This window comes from Megalops cyprinoides, chromosome 4 (assembly GCF_013368585.1).
Source record: "Megalops cyprinoides isolate fMegCyp1 chromosome 4, fMegCyp1.pri, whole genome shotgun sequence".
Taxonomy (NCBI): Eukaryota; Metazoa; Chordata; class Actinopteri; order Elopiformes; family Megalopidae; genus Megalops; species Megalops cyprinoides.
The window spans coordinates 27420848-27440283 of NC_050586.1; the positions used below are offsets into that span (position 1 = coordinate 27420848).

Below are 19436 nucleotides of genomic sequence, written 5' to 3' on the forward strand. Positions count from 1 at the left end.
ACAGCCGGCTGTGGGAACTTCATTATGGTGTGGAGTTTTACAACATATTCATCTGACAATACAGTTGGGTATACAGTTAGATGGTGACTGCAGTCGGGGGAGCAGTGGCACCATTGTGTCAAGCTAAACACCACTATCCTCTCCAGAATGCGGACACCCAGAGCTGTGGTCTCCACCAGTGGTAAAACAAATGGTTTGGGGTCTAAACCATCTAGAAGTTAAAAGTGCAAGATGTGATCTGTGGGCTCTCAGACAAATTGTTGAGTTTTCTCCAAGCAAAATAATCATTTTAATGACACTTTCACAGATGCGCTAGAGCCGCTTGGCTCTGCACAGTGTTGCAGTATGGGTTTGTGGTTCTGGCACTTTCACTGTAGCACTCAGAGATCTGCAGCTCTGGCAGGGACTGCAGAGTCCTCATTTGACCTTGAGTAACACAGCTGCCTTTATACTGATATCATTCGTATCAGTGGGGGTGAGAGAGAAAAGGACCGGGCGAGAGAGGGAAAAGGGAAGACGGAAAGTGAGTTGAAAGAAGAGGGAAGGAGGGAGGTGCATGAGGAGATATTGAAAGCAGAGTAGGAGTGCGGGTGAATGTTGTTTTATTAATGCGCATGGCTGTTTTTTTCTTTGTGCTTTTTTGTTTTGTTCTGAAAGAGGGAAAGGAAGAAGGGTTGGATTCCTGTCTTCATGCCCTTCAATTCTTTGGAAGCATTGCATAACTTCTGTCATGCTAATAAAGCCAGTTTGAGTCCCTGAATTCCTCAACCCAGAGTGGGGGAGCAAGAGAATGAGAGAAGATGGAGGACTGGGCGGGGAAAGATGGAGAGGAATTGAGCAAAGAGACAAATCCCCTCTGTCAGCTGGAGCTTCTCCCGACACACACAGAAGGGTGATGCATGCTGTGTAACACACACAGAAACATCAGAGCAGATTGTAAAAGATGTAAAGAGAGCCTCAGGGGTAGGTGGTGGTGGTGTGTGTGTGTGTGTGTGTGTGTGGGGGGGGGGGGGGGGGGGGGGTGGTTCAGGGACTGAGACAGGCCTTATTAGCATGACTGCTGCTGTCCTGTGGTACAAGAGCATTTAAAACAGGGACAGATAAGATCAACTCACCGCTCTCACCGAGTGAAGGACAGTGCAAATACAATCAAACAACAGGAAAATACAGTGACAAAAAATAAAAGTAAATGTAAGTCAAATATAAATGAATATGAGGAATAAAGAAATAAAACAACAGTAATATTATGCATTTCTGAAATTTACTAACATATTTATTAACAACTTTTATTGATATAAAAGTTTTATTTTCTAAGGTCTGCAGAATATTCCTCACTTTGTGTCAGACAATATTGTGCTGCCAACTCTTACAGATCTTCTTTTCCAAGGAGGATCTGCTAGTTTTTCTTGACTGGAGACTTTGGAGAAGGTTGTGTTTCTTGGTGTAAGGGCTGTAAAAACCTCAGCGTATCATTCCCACAGGGGCGTCACCTTCTAGCCACCACCCCCCTGTCGGTTGCTTGACCTGCTGCTGTGCTGCTGTCCCCTGGGGAGCTTTTCCTGTGACTCTTCTCACATGCCTTTGCATACCTCCCCTCCCACCTTTCTGATTTGTTTAACTTCCACTAAAAGTGTTTCTGCGTGGCAAACTGCTCTGTACCACCTGGCCCTCTGCTCTGTGGCCTGACTGTGCTATCTGGCGCTCACGCCTTCAGCACTCTGCCTTGTGATGCAGAATACCACCAGTCCCCAGTGCAGTTAAACTATTTTTAAATGCCAGGACTGCACACCTGCACCGCATGGGGCCGATCTTAAAGGTTGCCCTGCGCTTTCCAGGAATCCCTGTGCTGGAAAGCACTCTGGCAGATTTGTCTCTGTGATCATGTGACCCCCCCTCTCACCAGCTCTTTGGAGATGCTGTGGTAGATCTTACAAGATTAACAAGACATCTCCTGCCCTCTCTGATGTTTCATTCGTTAACCCCTTTATTAAATCAAGAAGTCGCACTTGAGATCAGAAGTTCCTTCTCAGGGGGAGCTGGAAAGGAAGGGAATAAAGAAAGACAGAACAGGTGCCATAATTACGCAGCCAGTCATAATAAAGGAGCAAAACTGAAAGTGTGGAGATTTGAAAAAATGCTAAACAGGATAATCAAGTGAGTCACTACATGTTTCCCCGCAGGGTGGATAATTTCGGCCTCGGCCTGCTCCTCCAATCCAAGCAGATCAAACGAATGATCTCATCCTACGTGGGCGAGAACGTGGAGTTCGAGAGACAGTACCTGTCCGGGGAGCTGGAGGTGGAGCTCACACCCCAGGTAGGGTGCCTCGGGTCAGGGTGGTGGGTCTTACAGGCAAGCCTTTCCTGTTATCTTCATCCAAGGGTAAAGGGTTGCCCTGCAGGAGAGATGGCTGGCAGTGAGTTCAGCCCCCAGTCGCCATGGTAATCGCTTTCATTACATGCATAACAGGCTCTTCCTGCAGCAGGTTGCAGCACGTGAGACCCCCTGGGGTAGAGTTCTCACGTTTGTCTGCTTCTTTGTCAGTGTGAGGCTGTTAATAAGAACTGAACTGGATCATTTGTTTGGTGGCTACGGGAGTCTCTTTTTTCACAACAGGTTGTGTTTCGCATGTTAAAATCCCTTTTTTTGATTCTGGTGTTAGCAGCAGGCTGGTGGATTCTCACCTTGCACTGTTCACAAATACACAACAGAATTGCCATTTGTTTCAAATGCAGTAAGTGTATAGACACAGTTGTAAGTCATTTTTTTCTGAAAGAAAAGGCAGGAAATGCTACTCAGGAACTTCTTTGTTTCTCTATATATGAGTATTTTGTTTTGCTCATGTTTTCTGGTAAAGGATAAAGAGTGGGAAGCACTTTGTTCGTACTATGTGGAGGTCATTGTTATGGAGATCTACCTTTTGATAGCAGTGATGATAATGCTCCGCCTCAAGCTCCTTTTCCTTTTGAGCAGCTGTGAGCTCAGCTCTGGGGAGACTTCCTTGCCCTCCCCTTTTATAATCGTGTCGAACTGCGATTTTATGAAAGGCGCGAAATGTGCCACAGAACCTGATTACTTGTGGGCAGTCGCCACTATATATGAATAATAGGTGCATTTACAAACACAGGTTATGGTCCCTCCAGGAACAGTAGCTACATGACAGCAGCCATTTGTCTACCAATGCCTGTGGTCCGACTCGTTTTAAGATGCTCCTGATATAACGCAATTCTACTACTGCTGCAGGTGGATGTAAAAGCTCTCTGACAGTCCCTTGCGCAAGTGTCCAACAGCAGCATTTGAATGTCCTGGCAAATTATGAATGCTGCTTCGTGCTAATGGCTGTGTGAAATACTCTGAACGATATTTCACAGGAAATGTCACATTTTTGTTCCCTTTTATTTCAAAATGAGCTGAATGGAAAGGGTTGCACATTAAAGAATTTTTCCTTTGTCTGTTATTGGATAATTCAGTACTTTATGTCCAAGTCACTAAATAGGAGGATGGATCTTAAAGGTCACGCTCACTTGCCCACTGACACTTAAGTTCGAAAGTCCCAAATCATTTTAAAGGAAAGTGCTATTCAAAAAAAAAAACACCGCCACTGACAACAAAAATGCAACAAATTTTGACATCAATTTGACATCAAATTTCAACAATCTACTTTTACCTTAAAATGCCATAGTGGTTTATATAATCCAGGGATTATGCTTTTTTAATAACTGCTGGCCTGGGTGTTTTTTGGGTTGATGTCACAGTTGAATAACACTGCTTAAAGCAGAACATTTTTGTTTGAATCCAAGGTTACTCTTGTTCATGCCTGCACACACATTATAAGTCACGTTATACATCACCAGATGTCACTGATACTGTCCATCTCCTTCACCGTTAGCTTTTGAATTTCTGCAACTGGTTTCTGTTACCGACCTCCTCCTTAATGTTCCATAACCTATCCGTAATGTTATCTTTATGGTCAGCGGTTTCCATGGCGATCCTTGTGGTGAGGGTGTGTTTGTTGCACCTGCAGGGTACCTTGGCGGAGAGAATCCGTGCTGGCGGTGCGGGCGTACCTGCCTTCTTCACTGCCACGGGGTACGGCACGCTCATCCAGGAGGGGGGATCACCCATCAAGTACAACAAAGATGGCACCATCGCCATCGCCAGTGAAAAGAGAGAGGTGAGTCCAATCAGGTGCACCTTTAAACAATGCTCTTTGCTGTGATTGGGCAAATGGTCCTTTTTCTCACTGCAGTTAAGTTTCTGATTAATGAGCTCTTTCGGTGCAGTTGAGTAAATTGTTTTTCTCAGTACAGGCTCATCCCTGATGTGTGCTCTTCCATATGATTGGCTAAATCGTTCTATTTCCTCATCACAGATGAGTTCCCAGTGAATAATCTTCTGTGCAGTCGGGAAAATTGTGATTTTGTTTTCCTCATCGGAGTTGAATGTCTGATGAATGAATTCTATTTAGCTATTTTATCAACACAGTGTCTGATCATCTCTTGTATGTGTGCGGTGTGTGATGTCATCATGACACATGACTGTGCTGCCCAGCACAGCTCTAATGGCGTCATCAAATTTGCAGATGACACGACAGTGGTGGGGCTCATCAGTAACACTGATGAGTCCACATACAGAGCAGAGGTCAGTCGGCTGGTGAACTGGTGTCGAGACTACAATCTGTCTCTTAACGTTGAGAAAACTAAAGAGATGGTTGTTGACTTCAGGAAGAGCCCTGCTATTCACACTCCTTTGAACATCAAAGGCTCTGCCGTGGAGACAGTCAGCAGCGTCAAAGTCATGGCAGTTCAAATAAAAAAAAGGACCTCACCTGGACACTCAACACCACCGCCATAACCAAAAAAGCCCAGCAACGTCTCCACTTCCTGCGGAGGCTGAAGAAAGCCAGCATCTCTCCTCAGATCCTCACCACTTTCTACCGAGGGGATATCCAGAGCATCCTCTTCAGCTGCATCACCATCTTGTTCGGGAATTGTAACATCGCTGACTGCAAGTCCCTACAGCGGATAGTGAGGACAGCTGAGCAGATCATCGGGGTCCCTCTCTCAACCATGAATGAACTCTTCAATAAACGCTGCATCTGGCGTGCAACCTGCATTGCTACAGACCCCTCTAACCCCTCCCGTGGACTGTTCACCACTCTGCCGTCTGGCAGAAGGTACCGGATCATCAATACTGTCACTGCCAGACATTGTAACAGCTTTTTCCCTCAGGCAGTCAGGATCCTCAAATCCCTGCTGCCCCCTGCTCCCCCCTTGCCTGAACAAGAACCTACCCACACCCCCGGGGCACCGCATGTCTCCGTCCACTCCGCTGGACTGAACACCCCAAATTCCACTTTATGGAATGTGTAATTCTGTTTACAATTTACTTGCACATTTCTGTCTGCCACTTTTTCCATTTAATGTCTTTTTATTTTGTTTATTTGTTGTCTTGTGTATTTATTGTACCTATTGTCCTGTTATTTATTGATCTTATGCTATGCACCTTATGTTGTTCACTGTCAGAATGTAGCACCATGGGTCTCAGGGAAACGTTTTTTCAGCCCTACTGTATACTTGTATTTGGATGGGCTGACAATAAAAGCTCTCTTGACTTGGCTTGACTCTTGATCATCGTGCGCAGGTGCAGGAGTTCGGTGGGAGGCATTACATAATGGAGAAGGCGATCACCGGTGACTTCGCTCTGGTCAAGGCTTGGAAAGCTGACCGCCTTGGAAACATCATTTTCAGGTAATTTTTTTTTTCTTTTTGCCTTTGTGTGTCCCACTTAAATCTTTCTCACCTGATCTTGTGTGGCTAATCATTTCAGGCTGTGACCCAGATGTGGATTATTTTATGACTGTAAATATTTACCCTGTCTGATGTGTATGCTGGAGCCTCAGGGTAGGCCTCTGCTTGTCTGCTGATCCTCTGCTGTTTGCACAATAAAGCAGAAAATGCTTTACTTCACTGCGCCGCTCCTGTGCAAAAATGCGACCAGCGCGGGTGCTGCTGCAGATCGGACATCTCTCTGTGACCGCAGCCTGGCACAGGAGCAGCTGGTGTCATTAAGCTCATGTGCAGCAATCAGACGGACAGACTTGGTGACATTACTGTGACATTACTGTGAGATAACAGAAACAGTGAATCGTAGTATATTGGAAAAAGTTAAGTTGCAGTTTCGTAAGTGTTATTATTTTGTGCAAAGGTTGCCTGTGGTCCCACAGTTGAAAGGAAACAAAACGAATACTTTATGGACGTTATGTAAAGCCCACAAGGTGTATTTTAAGACTGCAAAATGGGATGGCAGTGGGTGGATTGTCTTCTCTGTTTTTAGTTTTTCTTTTGACATACCTCCTGCAGCAGTCACCAGGGATTATCTGGAGATCTTTCGGCCAGGATTTTGAGATAGAAAACAATAATCTGCTGTATGTAATCTCTAATCTATCTCTAATGAATCACACACAAACAAATATGTGGCACGTGTCATATGTGCTGCAAATAAATATTTTAATAAACCTGTATCATTTCTCTAGTGTGCATGAAGTCAAGTTACAGGAGATACAGGATAGACAGATACAGGAGCATCAACTCTCAAGATATGAGTGTAATGCCTCTTTTCACCACAAGGGTGCAATCTTTACTTATCTATAAATAAGGACAGTCACTGTTTCACAGACTCAATACTACACTAGCAGCACTATTGAGCTGTCAAATGCTATTTTTATAGGGCATTAATGCCAAGTGGTATTGTACACCTAAGTAATGTTAATGCATTTCAATGCAGATAAGAAAATGAAAAAACTGACTGTCATTATGCCTTTATTCCTCAATGCATTTATTTTTCATTTAAACTTTTTTTTTTTTAAGGAAAACGGCAAGAAACTTCAATCAGCCCATGTGCAAGGCAGCCAAAACCACAATTGTGGAGGTATGTGAGTGTGTCTCTGGTATGTGTGTAGCTTACCTGTTTCTTCCACCTCTTAGCCCCCTGCTGTGTGGTTATGTAGTGGTGAAGCCATTTCATGCTTTAGCTGTTAATGTGGGGAATGGGGTTTCTCTGCATCAGTGGCTGGGTGAAATTCTTGTACAGTTGTTGAAGATTATGACGTATTAAATGAAGAGGCAGAACTAATAGTGCGGGGCAGGAGCTGATGTGCGCCAAGAGCAGAGCGCATTCACATATTTCCATTAGATGCTCTCCTCCTCCTTCTGCTTTATTATCATTGTCATTACTCTAAGGTAGCAATTCAGACCATTTACTGCAGCAGGCAAAGTCTGGGAGAGACGTCCGAGGGTCTCTCCCCGGCGTGTGGATTTCAGGTGATTCCAGAGCAGGAAACAGCTGTTGGCTCACTGTTGTATGTGTATTTAATTCGATAGCAAGCACTGCAGAACATGGTGCTGGATCTGAAACCTGTTTTCAGGCAGTGCAACCCATATTAATTTCCTCTTTTAAAAAGAGAGAATCTAGTGCAGTTTCAAATCCAGTGGACTGTAACCTTTGACCCTCATATTGTGACCAGATTGTTTACTGTACCATTGTATTCACCTGGTTCTGCAGGTGATGAGGTAATGAGGTCACCTGTTTAAAAGAGAGAAACTGTCTGATATCAATCACCTTATGACCCCGAAGTGATTGTTTTTCGTTGTTCGCGATTAAGAGGTGGCCCCCATTCTCCAGACATGGGAGATACATTAGCCTAATAAACAGGATGGCCCTGGAGATCTGGAGATCACTGATCTGATGTGTAGGTGTCTCTCAGCTGTCTATCATGCTCAGGCACTGCACGATTTTAATTCCCTTCGTCTGAGATTCTTCCACCATGTTTTCATATTTCCCTTCTGCTACACCGAGATTAGCACAGCTGAGTGTCATCGGTTCGCTCATATTCTGCAATGTAATTATAAAGATGGATGATTCATGCTGCAATTAAGGTGAAGTACACTGGCATCAATATCTCAGATCCAGAGTTCAAAGCCTCAGCCTTCAAGTGCAAGGTCTGGAACGTGGTCCACCGCTCCCCAACAGAAATGTTCCATCTATGTGCTGTCCTCCTGCACAGAATGACTCTTGGAATGCAGAACGAGGTTTTGTGAACCCCACCATGCGTGGACCTACCACGTGCTGTCAATCACTGAGTCATGCAAACCAAACAGAAAAGCACTGTGATTTTCTCTGTTCTGTAAGCCAGCGAAAACACGTGGTAGCTGCACCTGTTTTTTTGGGTCAAAAAAGCCTCACTCTCCTGTCTCTACTGTCAGGAGCAAGTAGAGTACAGGCGGCTTTTGGGGGGGTGGCTGTCGTGTGGTGATTACACCGTGCGCATAAACAGCATCACGGATTGATGGGATTTGTCCGCCGTTCTCCGAATTTTCCCACCCCCGCCTTATCCCCACTCAGCTCTCCGGGTGCAGCAGACAGGTGATGCAACAGTCGTGGTGGCGACGGCGGCGCCCGCGTCTGGCTCTCGCTGCCGGTCTGTAAAGCCGCCAGGCGGCACAGATAGCCCAACGGGGTTAAATGGAGCAGGAAGCGCCAGTGTCCATAATTGCCGGTGCTCCATCATCGGGCTGTCGCTTTCAACCTTTAAACTTCAGCGCCGTCTGTCCGCCGCGCGTCGGGGTGGGTTGCCGCGGGAGACCTAATGCTGTGCGGCAGGGGCGGCTCCGAGCTCTGACATCTCTCCGTCTCCCGAGGCCTTTAATCATCTGCACTAATGTTCAGAGCTCCTAAACCACGCACTGATTCCGCCAGGTACTTTAATCCTCTTCAGAGCTGCTGTCTGCCTCCTCCCCCTCCAGATTCACTCAAGTTCACAGTGCTTAAGATTGATAAAGAAAAAAAATGTGACGCCCTTACCGAATGTGTCTCCATGCACAATCGCTCTGATACTTGTGGTCCCCAATGTAGTGTTCTGAAAATCATGTTGAGCTGGTGAATTGTTGCTTTAGGCTAGAAAAGGACAACCAAAAGGCTGGCAGCATTACATTAGTTTGTGTCTTTTTTTCATAACACAGATAAAAAAAGGTGGAGGAAGTCTTTCTTCTCAGACTCCATCTCTTAATGAAAGAATTAATAAGGAGAGAGCTTTGTATACTGTAGTGTCCATTTCAGAAGGATTTCCACTGGCACAAAAAAAAAAAACATTCATCAAACTGCACTCAGATATGTAGAAGGAGTCTATTCTCCCTCACATATCCCAGAATGCACTGCAACAATAAAGCGTCCATCTCTATGAGGCAGCATTACCACAGCAACAACAGCGATGTGGAAGATGATGACAACAGTGGAGGTGCCAATGATGATGATGATGATGATGGTTATCCTCTGAAATGAGATTAGCCACAGACCAGGAGCCTTTGTGTCCCTCTCCGTTTGAAAGACGCGCTGCTGGTTTTTACGTGCACCCGACAAAGAGCTGAAGAGACAACATCGAATGGGAACCATTGCAAAAGAACCGTGTCAATTTCATCAAAAATCTTTGAAGTTTTTGTGAGCTGTTCCCATTTTCTTTGCCTGAATTTCCTTTCAAAGCAAGTCTGCATATCAAATAAATGCTTTTATCCTGCCTTTTGTTTAAATGGGTGTGAGGCTGACAAAAGACACATCAAAAGGCATTTTGGGGCGCACTAAAAGAACTCCATTAATTAAAAATGTCTTCCTCGCTTTGTCGTGTGCTGTCCTGGTTCTCCTCACATGTTTGTTGACAGCGCATGTTATCAGTAGACAATCCACCGAATTCAACTGCTGAGTGAATCATCAACCAATATAAAAGGGACTTTTTTGGTTTACAAAAAACTGCAAGGCAGTAAATGTCATATTTCATATTTAAAACTTGAGGACATGAATGTTGCTGGCATGGGTGGTGTGATTAGTCATATTCTGTCTGTTTTGCTAATGTTTTAATCTGAAAATTTGAAAGGAGGCCATGTTTGCAAGATGCTTGGAGACTGTGATTGATGTTTTTGTCCCAGTCAAACCCCATTCAAGCCTTTCCTGTCCTCAGTTTCCTCACCGATGCCCTGCATACTCCGGGCAGGGTACCGCTAACTCTCCCTCTATATATGGAGGCAATACAGCAGTAAAAAACATCATTATCAGGCCATTGATATCCGGCAGAAAGCCAAATACGGATTCACAAAAGGTGGCGCAGTCATAAAACGCAGTTATCACTAAGTAATGTGTAACCGCAAGCAGCTACTGGCTAACCACCACATTAGCAGACTTCTGCTACTGCAGGAACTGGGGGTTGTATTTAGGTTTGAGTGTCGGCCGATGGGGTGTATTTGGGGTAGAGATTTGGGTCAGGGTGAGGAGTAGGGGTGAAGTTAATGACAGAGGTACATAAACCGCTTATCAAGTTCCCACTTGAGTGGGGCAAGGTGAGTGCAAACTGACTTTATTAAATTTCCCACTTAATTGAATGTGGGAAACTTAATTCCCTTCTTTCCTGTTGTTAGAAAAATTTGGATGTACATTACGAACTGCTTAGAATTTAAGCAGTTTTTACTTCAAACTGGAAGTGTGTGTACATGCTTGCAGGGGCTTCTGGATGTGCGTGCATGTGTGGCAGGGTTTTCTGTGTGTGTGTGTGTGTGTGTGTGTGTGTGTGACACTGGTAAATCTGTGTATGTGTGTGTCTGTTTGGTGTTTGGTGTTTGTGTATGTGTGTGTGTGGTGTGCTTGTTTGCTTTCACTTGTAAGCTGAAAACAAGGGTGCTTTCTTGTCACCTCATTCTCTAAAAATAACCATGTTTGGTGCACCAGACACATGAAGGCATTGTAGCCACACAATTAACAGCGTCTGAGAGAAAGATTGTGTTGAGAGCTTTGGCCACCCTTCAGAGAAGTCAGTGAACATCTTTTAAGAGAAAGAGAGAAAAGGAAGCAAGGTTTGCCTCGCTCCACAGAGCCCATCTGGGGCCTGCAGGCTTTTCTGCTTTATTGTTAGGTGGGAATATCAAGCAGTGGGGAGGGCAGTAAATTAGGCTGATATGAGCTGGAACCACTTGGGGCCGACAGCACCGCCTCCCCTAGACATATCACTCCCAGTCCGTGGCTCTGTCCCTGTATTCTCCTGAAGATACGTTTCGCACCGATGCTCAGATTCTGCTTGGTGCCTCAGAGGTTGAGAGGAACGGGACAAAAACGATTGTCTGGAACTCGTGACTGATAGGGTGCAGACTGGGGGTGGGAGTTGGGGGGGGATTCAGTCTAACTGCTGTGTGATTTCTCCTGAATGTTGAGTGATGAATTTTAAGGAGGTTGGTGGTACGGTACATTTTTTATTTTCATTCTTACATAATGATCACAAGCTGGGCGCTTGGTGGTCAGTTAGGTTGACAGTTTATTGTGTGAAAAATGGTGAAAAAAGTCTTTATGTGGGTGGCTATCAAAGGAGATCTATTTAAATCCATGACAGGATAGATAGCAGCTATATATTGAATGCCATCACAATGTAGCAATCAATAAAGCTCATCAATCTTGCTTTCGCAATCGATAAACCCCTCACCTTCTGTTATGGATTGCCTTCGAGCCGGTCTTGGTGACCATGGCGACGGAGGCGTGGGCCTCTTACCTCATTGTTTCCCGGGCAGCCAATCCCATGCGCCGGGCAACAGCGCGTGTGGGTCTGAGAGCAGAGGGCTGCCCGTGTTCCTGCCGAGGTGCTTTGCAATTGTGCACCGTGCCACACGGGAGTGTAGGGCTCGCTCTGACATTCGGCTCCGTCTTACAGCCGTTTTGCATATTAAGGGAACCCATTGTTTGTGTTGCGATGTGCATTAATGTTGTGAATCGACAGCATGATCGTTGATTTCACTTGACTGCTCTGCTCCAGCCCAACACACGTAATTATGAACTATGAATTTATTTGTGCAATCATTTATCACTGTGCAAATCATCTGTTACTCCACCCCCGCCATGCCGCTCCCAGTCAGGTTTTTAGAGCCCCCCCCAGCTTACATAAATGACCTCAAAAAGCACAATGGAGGCGGGGCTGTGACCTCCATGGCTGTAGATGGAGAGCTGGCGCTTCAGGCATGCAGCGTGTTGCTGTACTGCCTGGGATTGGCATGTCCACACTCTCCCTGGCATGACCTCCAATGGGGCCCTGACTCACAGACACGTGCACACGTTACCTGCACTGCTTTGCACATAACACTGGGGGCCCAGCGATGCCTGGCAGGCAGAGGTGAGGCAGGAGAGAAACCCGAGGTTCCCTGGGGTGTTAGCAGTTCATGCAAAGCCAGAGATAGGCTTTAGGCTCTCAGAGAAAGGCCTCCTTGTCATCCAGGTTGCAGAAAAGATGATTGACTTATTTGCTTGGTTGAAAAGTAAGGGAAAAAAGAAAAAGAATGCCACTATTAGCATTCATAGAAGTAGTTCAGATAACAGAAAATGTTCAAATCAACAGGGCTGGCCACTGGGTTGCCAGGCAACGGGACTCGAAGGCACCATAGATCTGTTGCCTTAATTCCTGTTATCATAAGTACAATGTGAGGCCCAGTGCATTGTGGGAAAGGTAGAGGACTGATTCACAGGGAGGTATTTGGCATGGCGCTATTAAAGGCAAGCAGAGCAGCTCACGTCTGCATTGTTGAGATGGTAGCCTGCCGAAATGGGTTTCCAGGCTGCGCTAATTTGGTTTTGATGAAATCCATCTTCAAAGATGTCCTGTCCCCACCTGTTCAATTTCAGAACACAGGTTATTCTTCATTGGGACTGACAAGGCTATTGTTAGGCATATATTTCCATAGTAATGCAGGATCGCAGACACTAACTTACAAAAGGGAAAAGGCACTACCCTCAATAATATCACAGAAATACAAAGAAAATATGACAGCCAATGAGAAAAAAAATATGACCCATGGAAAAAAGCTAAAATCTGCATGCTCATCATGACAGAAAGAATCTCAGTTCTTGGGTATAATCCACTGTTAGGGACACTTCCAGAACCCATGTGTGTAGACAGTACCAGGATATTGGGTGGAAGATATATGACAGATATCCAATCAAATGCTGAGTCTGTCCCTGAGGCGTGCTACAGCGAATGCAATTGGTCAGAGAGTTGCACCACCATCATAGACCAAGAGGACAGTGGCATTACATCACTTGCTCTTCTTTGAAATTTTTTTTTTGAAGAGATAACTTTAGACTACAGTCGGGCATAATTAGGGGTTTGGAGAAATGTAACTGAATTGCAGTAATAAATGTAGTGATATTTGCATAAAAGCCTTTTAATCCCTCTGTTGTGCAATGCCACTTCCTGTTAGAAGAAGGTGTGTGCACTGGGGTGTAATTACATGGCGTGGCAAGAATGGAGAAATGCAGAAACCGCACAACATCTTAATGGGATTGGAGGTGTTTCTGAAAGCTGAATTATGCAAATTTGTACCATTTGTGTGAGTGTTGCTACTTTTTGACCGCGTTTGGATTCCACCTGACAGGTATGTCAGGTTTCTGGCCAGTTGCAAACTCTGAGATGGCAAACTCAGTGTGTGACATCTCCCTTTTTTTCAAAAGTAATAGAAAAGTTATGCTCAAACTCAAGTTTGAACAATAAAAAAACCTTTTGAATAAAGGTGAACACCAACGTGTTGAGAGTACCTTGTCTGACAAGATACATTTTTAAAATATGTATTGTTCATAAGTATAGTTTTGGAAAATCGACACAAAAAAGCATCAGACATAACCCAAGTTCACTGTAAAATAACATTCATATTAAGTATTGCCTTAGCACATACACAGGCACATGTACTTTCACACACACACACACACACACACACACACACACACACACACACACACACACACACACACACACACACAGTGCAAACAGTGGTGTTTCACTTGTGATTTTTACCCACAACCCTCTGCTCACAATCCTTGGCATTTAGTGTTTGACCGCTAGTGAACTACTCCACAGAGACTTAAGGACTGTTTACTTATTTTAGCTTGAGATATGTAATTACGTACGTAGGTTTGGAGTTGTCCAAACATATCTGTACTCTTTGGTCCTTGTTACAGTTTCGCACTTCTTGTAAACAACACGAATGATTGGCCAGTGCAAGTATACTTGTCACCTCCCACCGCTCTTGTCAAATACCTCTGCCCGCAGAGCCAGAATTGAATCTCGCACTGTGAACAATAGGCCCTAACCGTGTTCTCCGCTCTCTTCCAGACACAAAGGCCAATGGGGTTATGATTGAAAGCTTATTGAGGAGCAGAATGCCCTGCCACGGCAGAGTTTCCTTGAGTGGGAATAAAAGAAATAAAAGCTCGTGAAGAGAAGTGTGGCTTTTGGAAATGCTGGGCATGTGGCGCGCGAGCCCGGCGGTCTAAAAATAAAATCAGTAACTAGACTGCAGTGCCACTGTCAGGCTCTGTAGCCTGCAGCCAGTAATCTCAGCCCGTCGGCAGGAGACTGGCGTGCCACCGAGAAATCTGTGAGGAGCAGCACCGCGACAGCATGACTGCTGATTTCAGTAACAACACCACAACCTTAGTGGAGGTCAGAGTAATACCACAACAGCCTTAGTTGAGGTCTGAGTAACACTACTACAACCCTATTGCAGGTCAGAATAACACTACCACATCCTTAGATCAGGTCAGAATAACACTACCACATCCCTAGTTCAATTCAGAATAACGCTACCACAACCTTAGCGCTGGTTAGAGTAACATTACTACAGCCGTATTTAACAGGTTTAGGGTAGTACTGCTGTACTTTGTGATTTATGTTTGTACTTCCTTTGTGCACGTTTGAGTTGTGCTGTTGTAGTCTCTGTGCAGGTTTGAGTGGTGCTGTTGTAGTCTGTGTGCAGGTTTGAGTTGTGCTGTTGTAGTCTCTGTGCAGGTTTAGTATTGCTGCTGTAGTCTGTGTGCAGGTTTGAGTTGTGCTATTGTAGTCTGTGTGCAGGTTTGAGTTGTGCTGTTGTAGTCTCTGTGCAAGTTTAGTATTGCTGCTGTAGTTTGTGTGTAGGTTTGAGTTGTGCTGTTTCAGTCTGTGTGCAGGTTTGAGTATCAGTGCTGTAGTCTGTGTGCAGGTTTGAGTTGTGCTGTTGCAGTCTGTGTGCAGGTTTGAGTATCAGTGCTGTAGTCTCTGTGCAGGTTTGACTAAAGGCGGGTTAGAGTTACAGACTGCATGCTGATTATGTCCTGGGAGAGGAGAGTGTCATTGACACTGAAATGCATGGCTGCTGTCAGGAAAGCGCCACACACTGATTTCTCCTCGAGTGTAAATTTGGCCCTCGCTGGGGGCTTGACAGTTTGGCTCTATCTGCTCATGGACAAAATGACACCTCCAGTCTGGCCTTATATTCTGAACACGCAGCTCTAAATGGATTGTATTCAATTTGTGTGTCTCTTTGCGTGTGTGTGAGAGCATTCTTGTGTGTGTGTGTGTGCGTGCGCGCACATATGCATGCATGTGTACTAGTAAGCACACGCATGTGTGTGTGTGCATGTTTTATCTGTGTGTATGTGTACTTGTGCATGCATGTGCATTCATGTGTACTAGTGTGTGTGTGTGTGTGTGTTTTATTGAGGGCACCACAGAGAGGATACCACCTGTTAATCATGTAGGTGGCAAAGCAGGATTTAAAGCAACATGCCAACATTAATTTCACTCTCCGGTGTCCACTCTCCCTCTCCTTTATTGATTGGCCCTTTTCCTTGCCAATCATTGTTAACCTTCAGCATCTTGCAGGTCTTCTCCCATCAGGGGGGGCAGGGGGTAGCAGCTATTGTTGCTATCTAGTGACCAAACTGTATGCTTCTGCAAGGTAGCATCCGTTAAGTTTTTTCCTTAACTGACATAAGTATGAAATCTCTTTGTTGTAAGACTTGTTTTTTTTGACTGAAATGGATAAGTCCATATAGCCAGTAATGAGTCCCAGTGATCTCCTGCGACATTCTGTTGACCTTACCTGCCATACGTACGCAGTTAAACTGTTCAGAAATTCACTCTAGCCTGAAACTTAATGCTCCCATCAGCAAGTATTAAAATGAACACATTGACTGTCACTCAGATGAGCTTATTCCAGACCGCCTCAACAAATCGACAAGCAATGAGAATCAGAGGCTGGACAAGCATGCAGTATGGTGGTTTCTTCAAGTGAATTGATTTGTTACTTGGCATCATCAAAGCTGGTAGGACGTATGCACATTGACGTGCATTGTAGTTTGCCTATTTTTATGTACTCATGCTGTGCGTGATTGGTATGGTAACACCATACCTTGATGCAACTATTGGCTCCATAAATATCACATAGCACTCGCTCTCAGACACCAGCATGAGTCAGGCCCTCAATCTCTCATTGCAGGTATTATCCAAAAAACATAATCAGCACATTATTCCAGGTGATTCTTAACTCCATGCATCATCACCCACTCAACATTTTGAAAGGCCTTGACAAGATTGGCAATGAAAAAAAGAAATAAACGAACATGCTGATAAAAAATAATCTAATATTCCCAGTGTGATTTTGTGTCTTTGTTTTTTTCTCTTTGCCAGCTGGGGCCTAAGCTCTTTTCTTCTTTTATTTAAATGAAAATGCTGAAATGGAACCCAGAAAAATCAGTCTGTTCTTCCCTCTCTGAGTACCACATATGTGTATATCTATATAATGTTCAACCTCTCCATATCTGCTGGAGTTCAATATAGGTGATTCAGAAGTGGTGCATCGTGCTTCTATCCTTCAGTATAAGATGCTTTCAGGAGGAATCTGGGTCGTGTGTGGCACGCTGGGCAGAGGGCTGGCCTCTTCCTGTGTCCTTGAGCACACTGCTTAACCTGGATTTCTCCTGCAGCGCTCCATCTTTATAAATGAGTTCCAGAATTTGTAAAATTGTACCATTGTGAGTCATCCCGGACGAGTGCCTCGGCTGTGCATGTAAATGTCATTTGTCATGTGCTTGTGTGGCGTGTCTGCCACCTTGCCTTGGGTAAATGGGGCAAGGCAAGTCCACCAGTTATGTGTCTTCCTCAAGAAGCTACCAGCGTCTTCTAGCCTGAACCCTCTGACTGGTTAGCACGGTGATCCCAGGACCTTGTATAGATCTCCTCCTTGTCCTCTCCTCCTCCTCCTGTTCTTTCGGCTTAAGAGCCCGTCAGAGGCAAATTGATTTTGTGCTAGGAGGCGATCTTTAGCTCTTATCAGGAAGTGCGCTTTTCTGCCAAGTATTTTAAGTCCTCACTTTGTTCTCCAAAGACTCCTAAGTCCCTCTCAGCTTACAGCCATCCGTTGAGAGCCATAGGCTCACGGGATGCCGAAAGTAGGACACGAAAACAAAGTAGCAGGGGCATGCAGCAGAATTATGACTTTGCATATGTTTAAAGCACGGCCATAATAAATACGGTGGCAGGCGTGCTGCTGGTTAATCCGATGCCTGTGTCTACCATATCTTCCCTGCAATTAGAGCAAAGCGTTGGCCACTTCACATGGCTTCAGTGGAAGAATGAAAGGCAATGAGAATGACAAAATTTGTCTCATTTGTCGCGGCGCCACTCGCAGGGGCTCTGAGAATGAGGGGGCTCGCTGTGTCTCTCCCTCTCTCTGGCAACGCCGGGGCTCAGGCGAGAAGCAGAGCTGAAACACACAGGAAGGTGTTAAGGTTTTGTTTTCCTTCGTTGCCCTTCCACAGAGATGTGTACGAGCTATGTCTACTCAGGCGGGATGTAAGAACGCAACCGCAGCGCTGCTGTGCGGGGACTGTTTGTGAAGGTCGCATTAGGTGGCAAAATCATCTTTGCATATGAAAGCGCAAGTGCGCGCTACAGCGGGGCAGGGCTCAGATTCAGGTTTGAGAGGTGAAGAGATCTGCGGTGCCAAGAGATGCACCTCATCTGGGATAAAAAAAAGCTGAAAGCTAGGAGGCTTGCAGCAGAAGTAAAGACTCTGACAGATCTAATATTCTTTCTGATGTCAGGACTTTGGAGATGCTGAATCTCAACACATGGAGATTTTGTCAGGCCTGTCACCAGAGGTACAAGTGTTAATGATCCCCTCTCTCCAGCGCTGCTCCCTATCCCGGTTTTGTGAGCGGTGTGTAAGTGGACCGACTGAGCTTTGCACTCGAGGAGGGAGGAGGTCCAGGCTCACATGGCTGCACCTGTGTGTGCACAGACACAGGCACAGGTGAGCTTTGGGAGCATATCCCAGCTGGATTTTTTGTGGAAGCAAAGTGTGTGTTTTTTTTAAAAAAAAAAAAAACAATAAAGGCTTGCGTTGCTAGGTAACAGTGCAGAAGCCAAATTCTGTGATGAGCAGTAATGATGTTCGCCAAGGTGTGAGTGTCCATGGCTCTTTATTCTCTCACCCCGAGTCTGTGCTGGATTACGGGTCATTATCATTTATTCGTCTAGCTGATGCCCCTTAAAGCTGCTCAGTTTGATCGTTTTCCTGGACTGTGCTTTTTTGACTTTGAGTCATCAGCGTGAAGTGGGATTGTTCACCTATGATGTGACTTTGATCTGGGCGTAGTTTCTGATAGACTGGGTCCATCTGCATTGACAGCGTGTGAGTATGGGCCCTCAGGCACTCACTAATGAAGAAGGAGGGCCGGCGCCACGTGGGGTGTTCATTTATTTCTCTCATTTTTTGTTTTCCTAAGAAAGGCAACAGCACCTTTGGGATGAAAAAAAATGATGGTCTGTTGATGGCCTTGCTTGTCTTGTCAGAACACAGCGAAAGTCAAGTCGTCTTTCATCATGTTGGTTTTGTAGAGATGAGCAGAGTTTGAACTGTTTGCTTCCCCATCCTCTCGAGCAAGACCCTTTCTGTCTCATTGCATAGGCATGGGATATCAGGAAGCACAAGCTTAACCCTTTCATTACCATGGAGCACCTGCATATGTGGATATAAAGTACAAGTCAAGGGCCAGTTAGCAAATCTAGTGCAAAGGTGCTGTCTTTATGACTTGTTTGTTAAAATTTGAAATATCCAGTGGTTTTCCCCCCTTTTTCCAGTTTGAATTATATCCCCGGAGTTGTTGCCCATCACTACAATCCTTGCTAACAATCTGGGAGAGCTCAGACAAACACATGGTTTCCTCTGAAATATATGGTGCCAAACAACTCTGCTTCTTTTCACACCTCTGGCCCCATGCCAAGCCTGCACAGACATAGGTCAAGCAAAGACACTTCAGCCGCAATTTCATACAGGCAGACTTGCGGGCACCCAATTGACCAACAGGGGTCGCTGGTGTAAGATGAGATGGACAAACACCAGAGCAACTTACCCACCCCTCTCCCCCAGTGGAATGAATCCAATGTCCTTCTACTGTGGGTTCCTGGTCATTGTCTGCTGAGGACGTGGCCGGGATTGAACCCAGGCTGTAGAGCTTAGCTTTTCAAAGCGAACGCCTTGACCGCTGAGCTGAAACCTGTACCCTAGCACTGAGAGGGAAGAGTTGAAAAGACAGCAGTCCCC

At 45.3% G+C, this 19436-nt stretch overlaps 1 protein-coding gene across 1 annotated transcript in view; it reads left to right on the forward strand.

Moving 5' to 3' along the window:
• Window positions 1-19436, forward strand: part of oxct1a (3-oxoacid CoA transferase 1a) — a 63016-nt gene that overhangs the window by 12464 nt on the left and 31116 nt on the right. The window contains exons 4-7 of the mRNA XM_036527849.1: window positions 2181-2316; window positions 4025-4174; window positions 5644-5750; window positions 6870-6930. Coding sequence (XP_036383742.1) covers window positions 2181-2316; window positions 4025-4174; window positions 5644-5750; window positions 6870-6930 — 454 coding nt within the window. The remainder of the gene's footprint in view (window positions 1-2180; window positions 2317-4024; window positions 4175-5643; window positions 5751-6869; window positions 6931-19436) is intronic.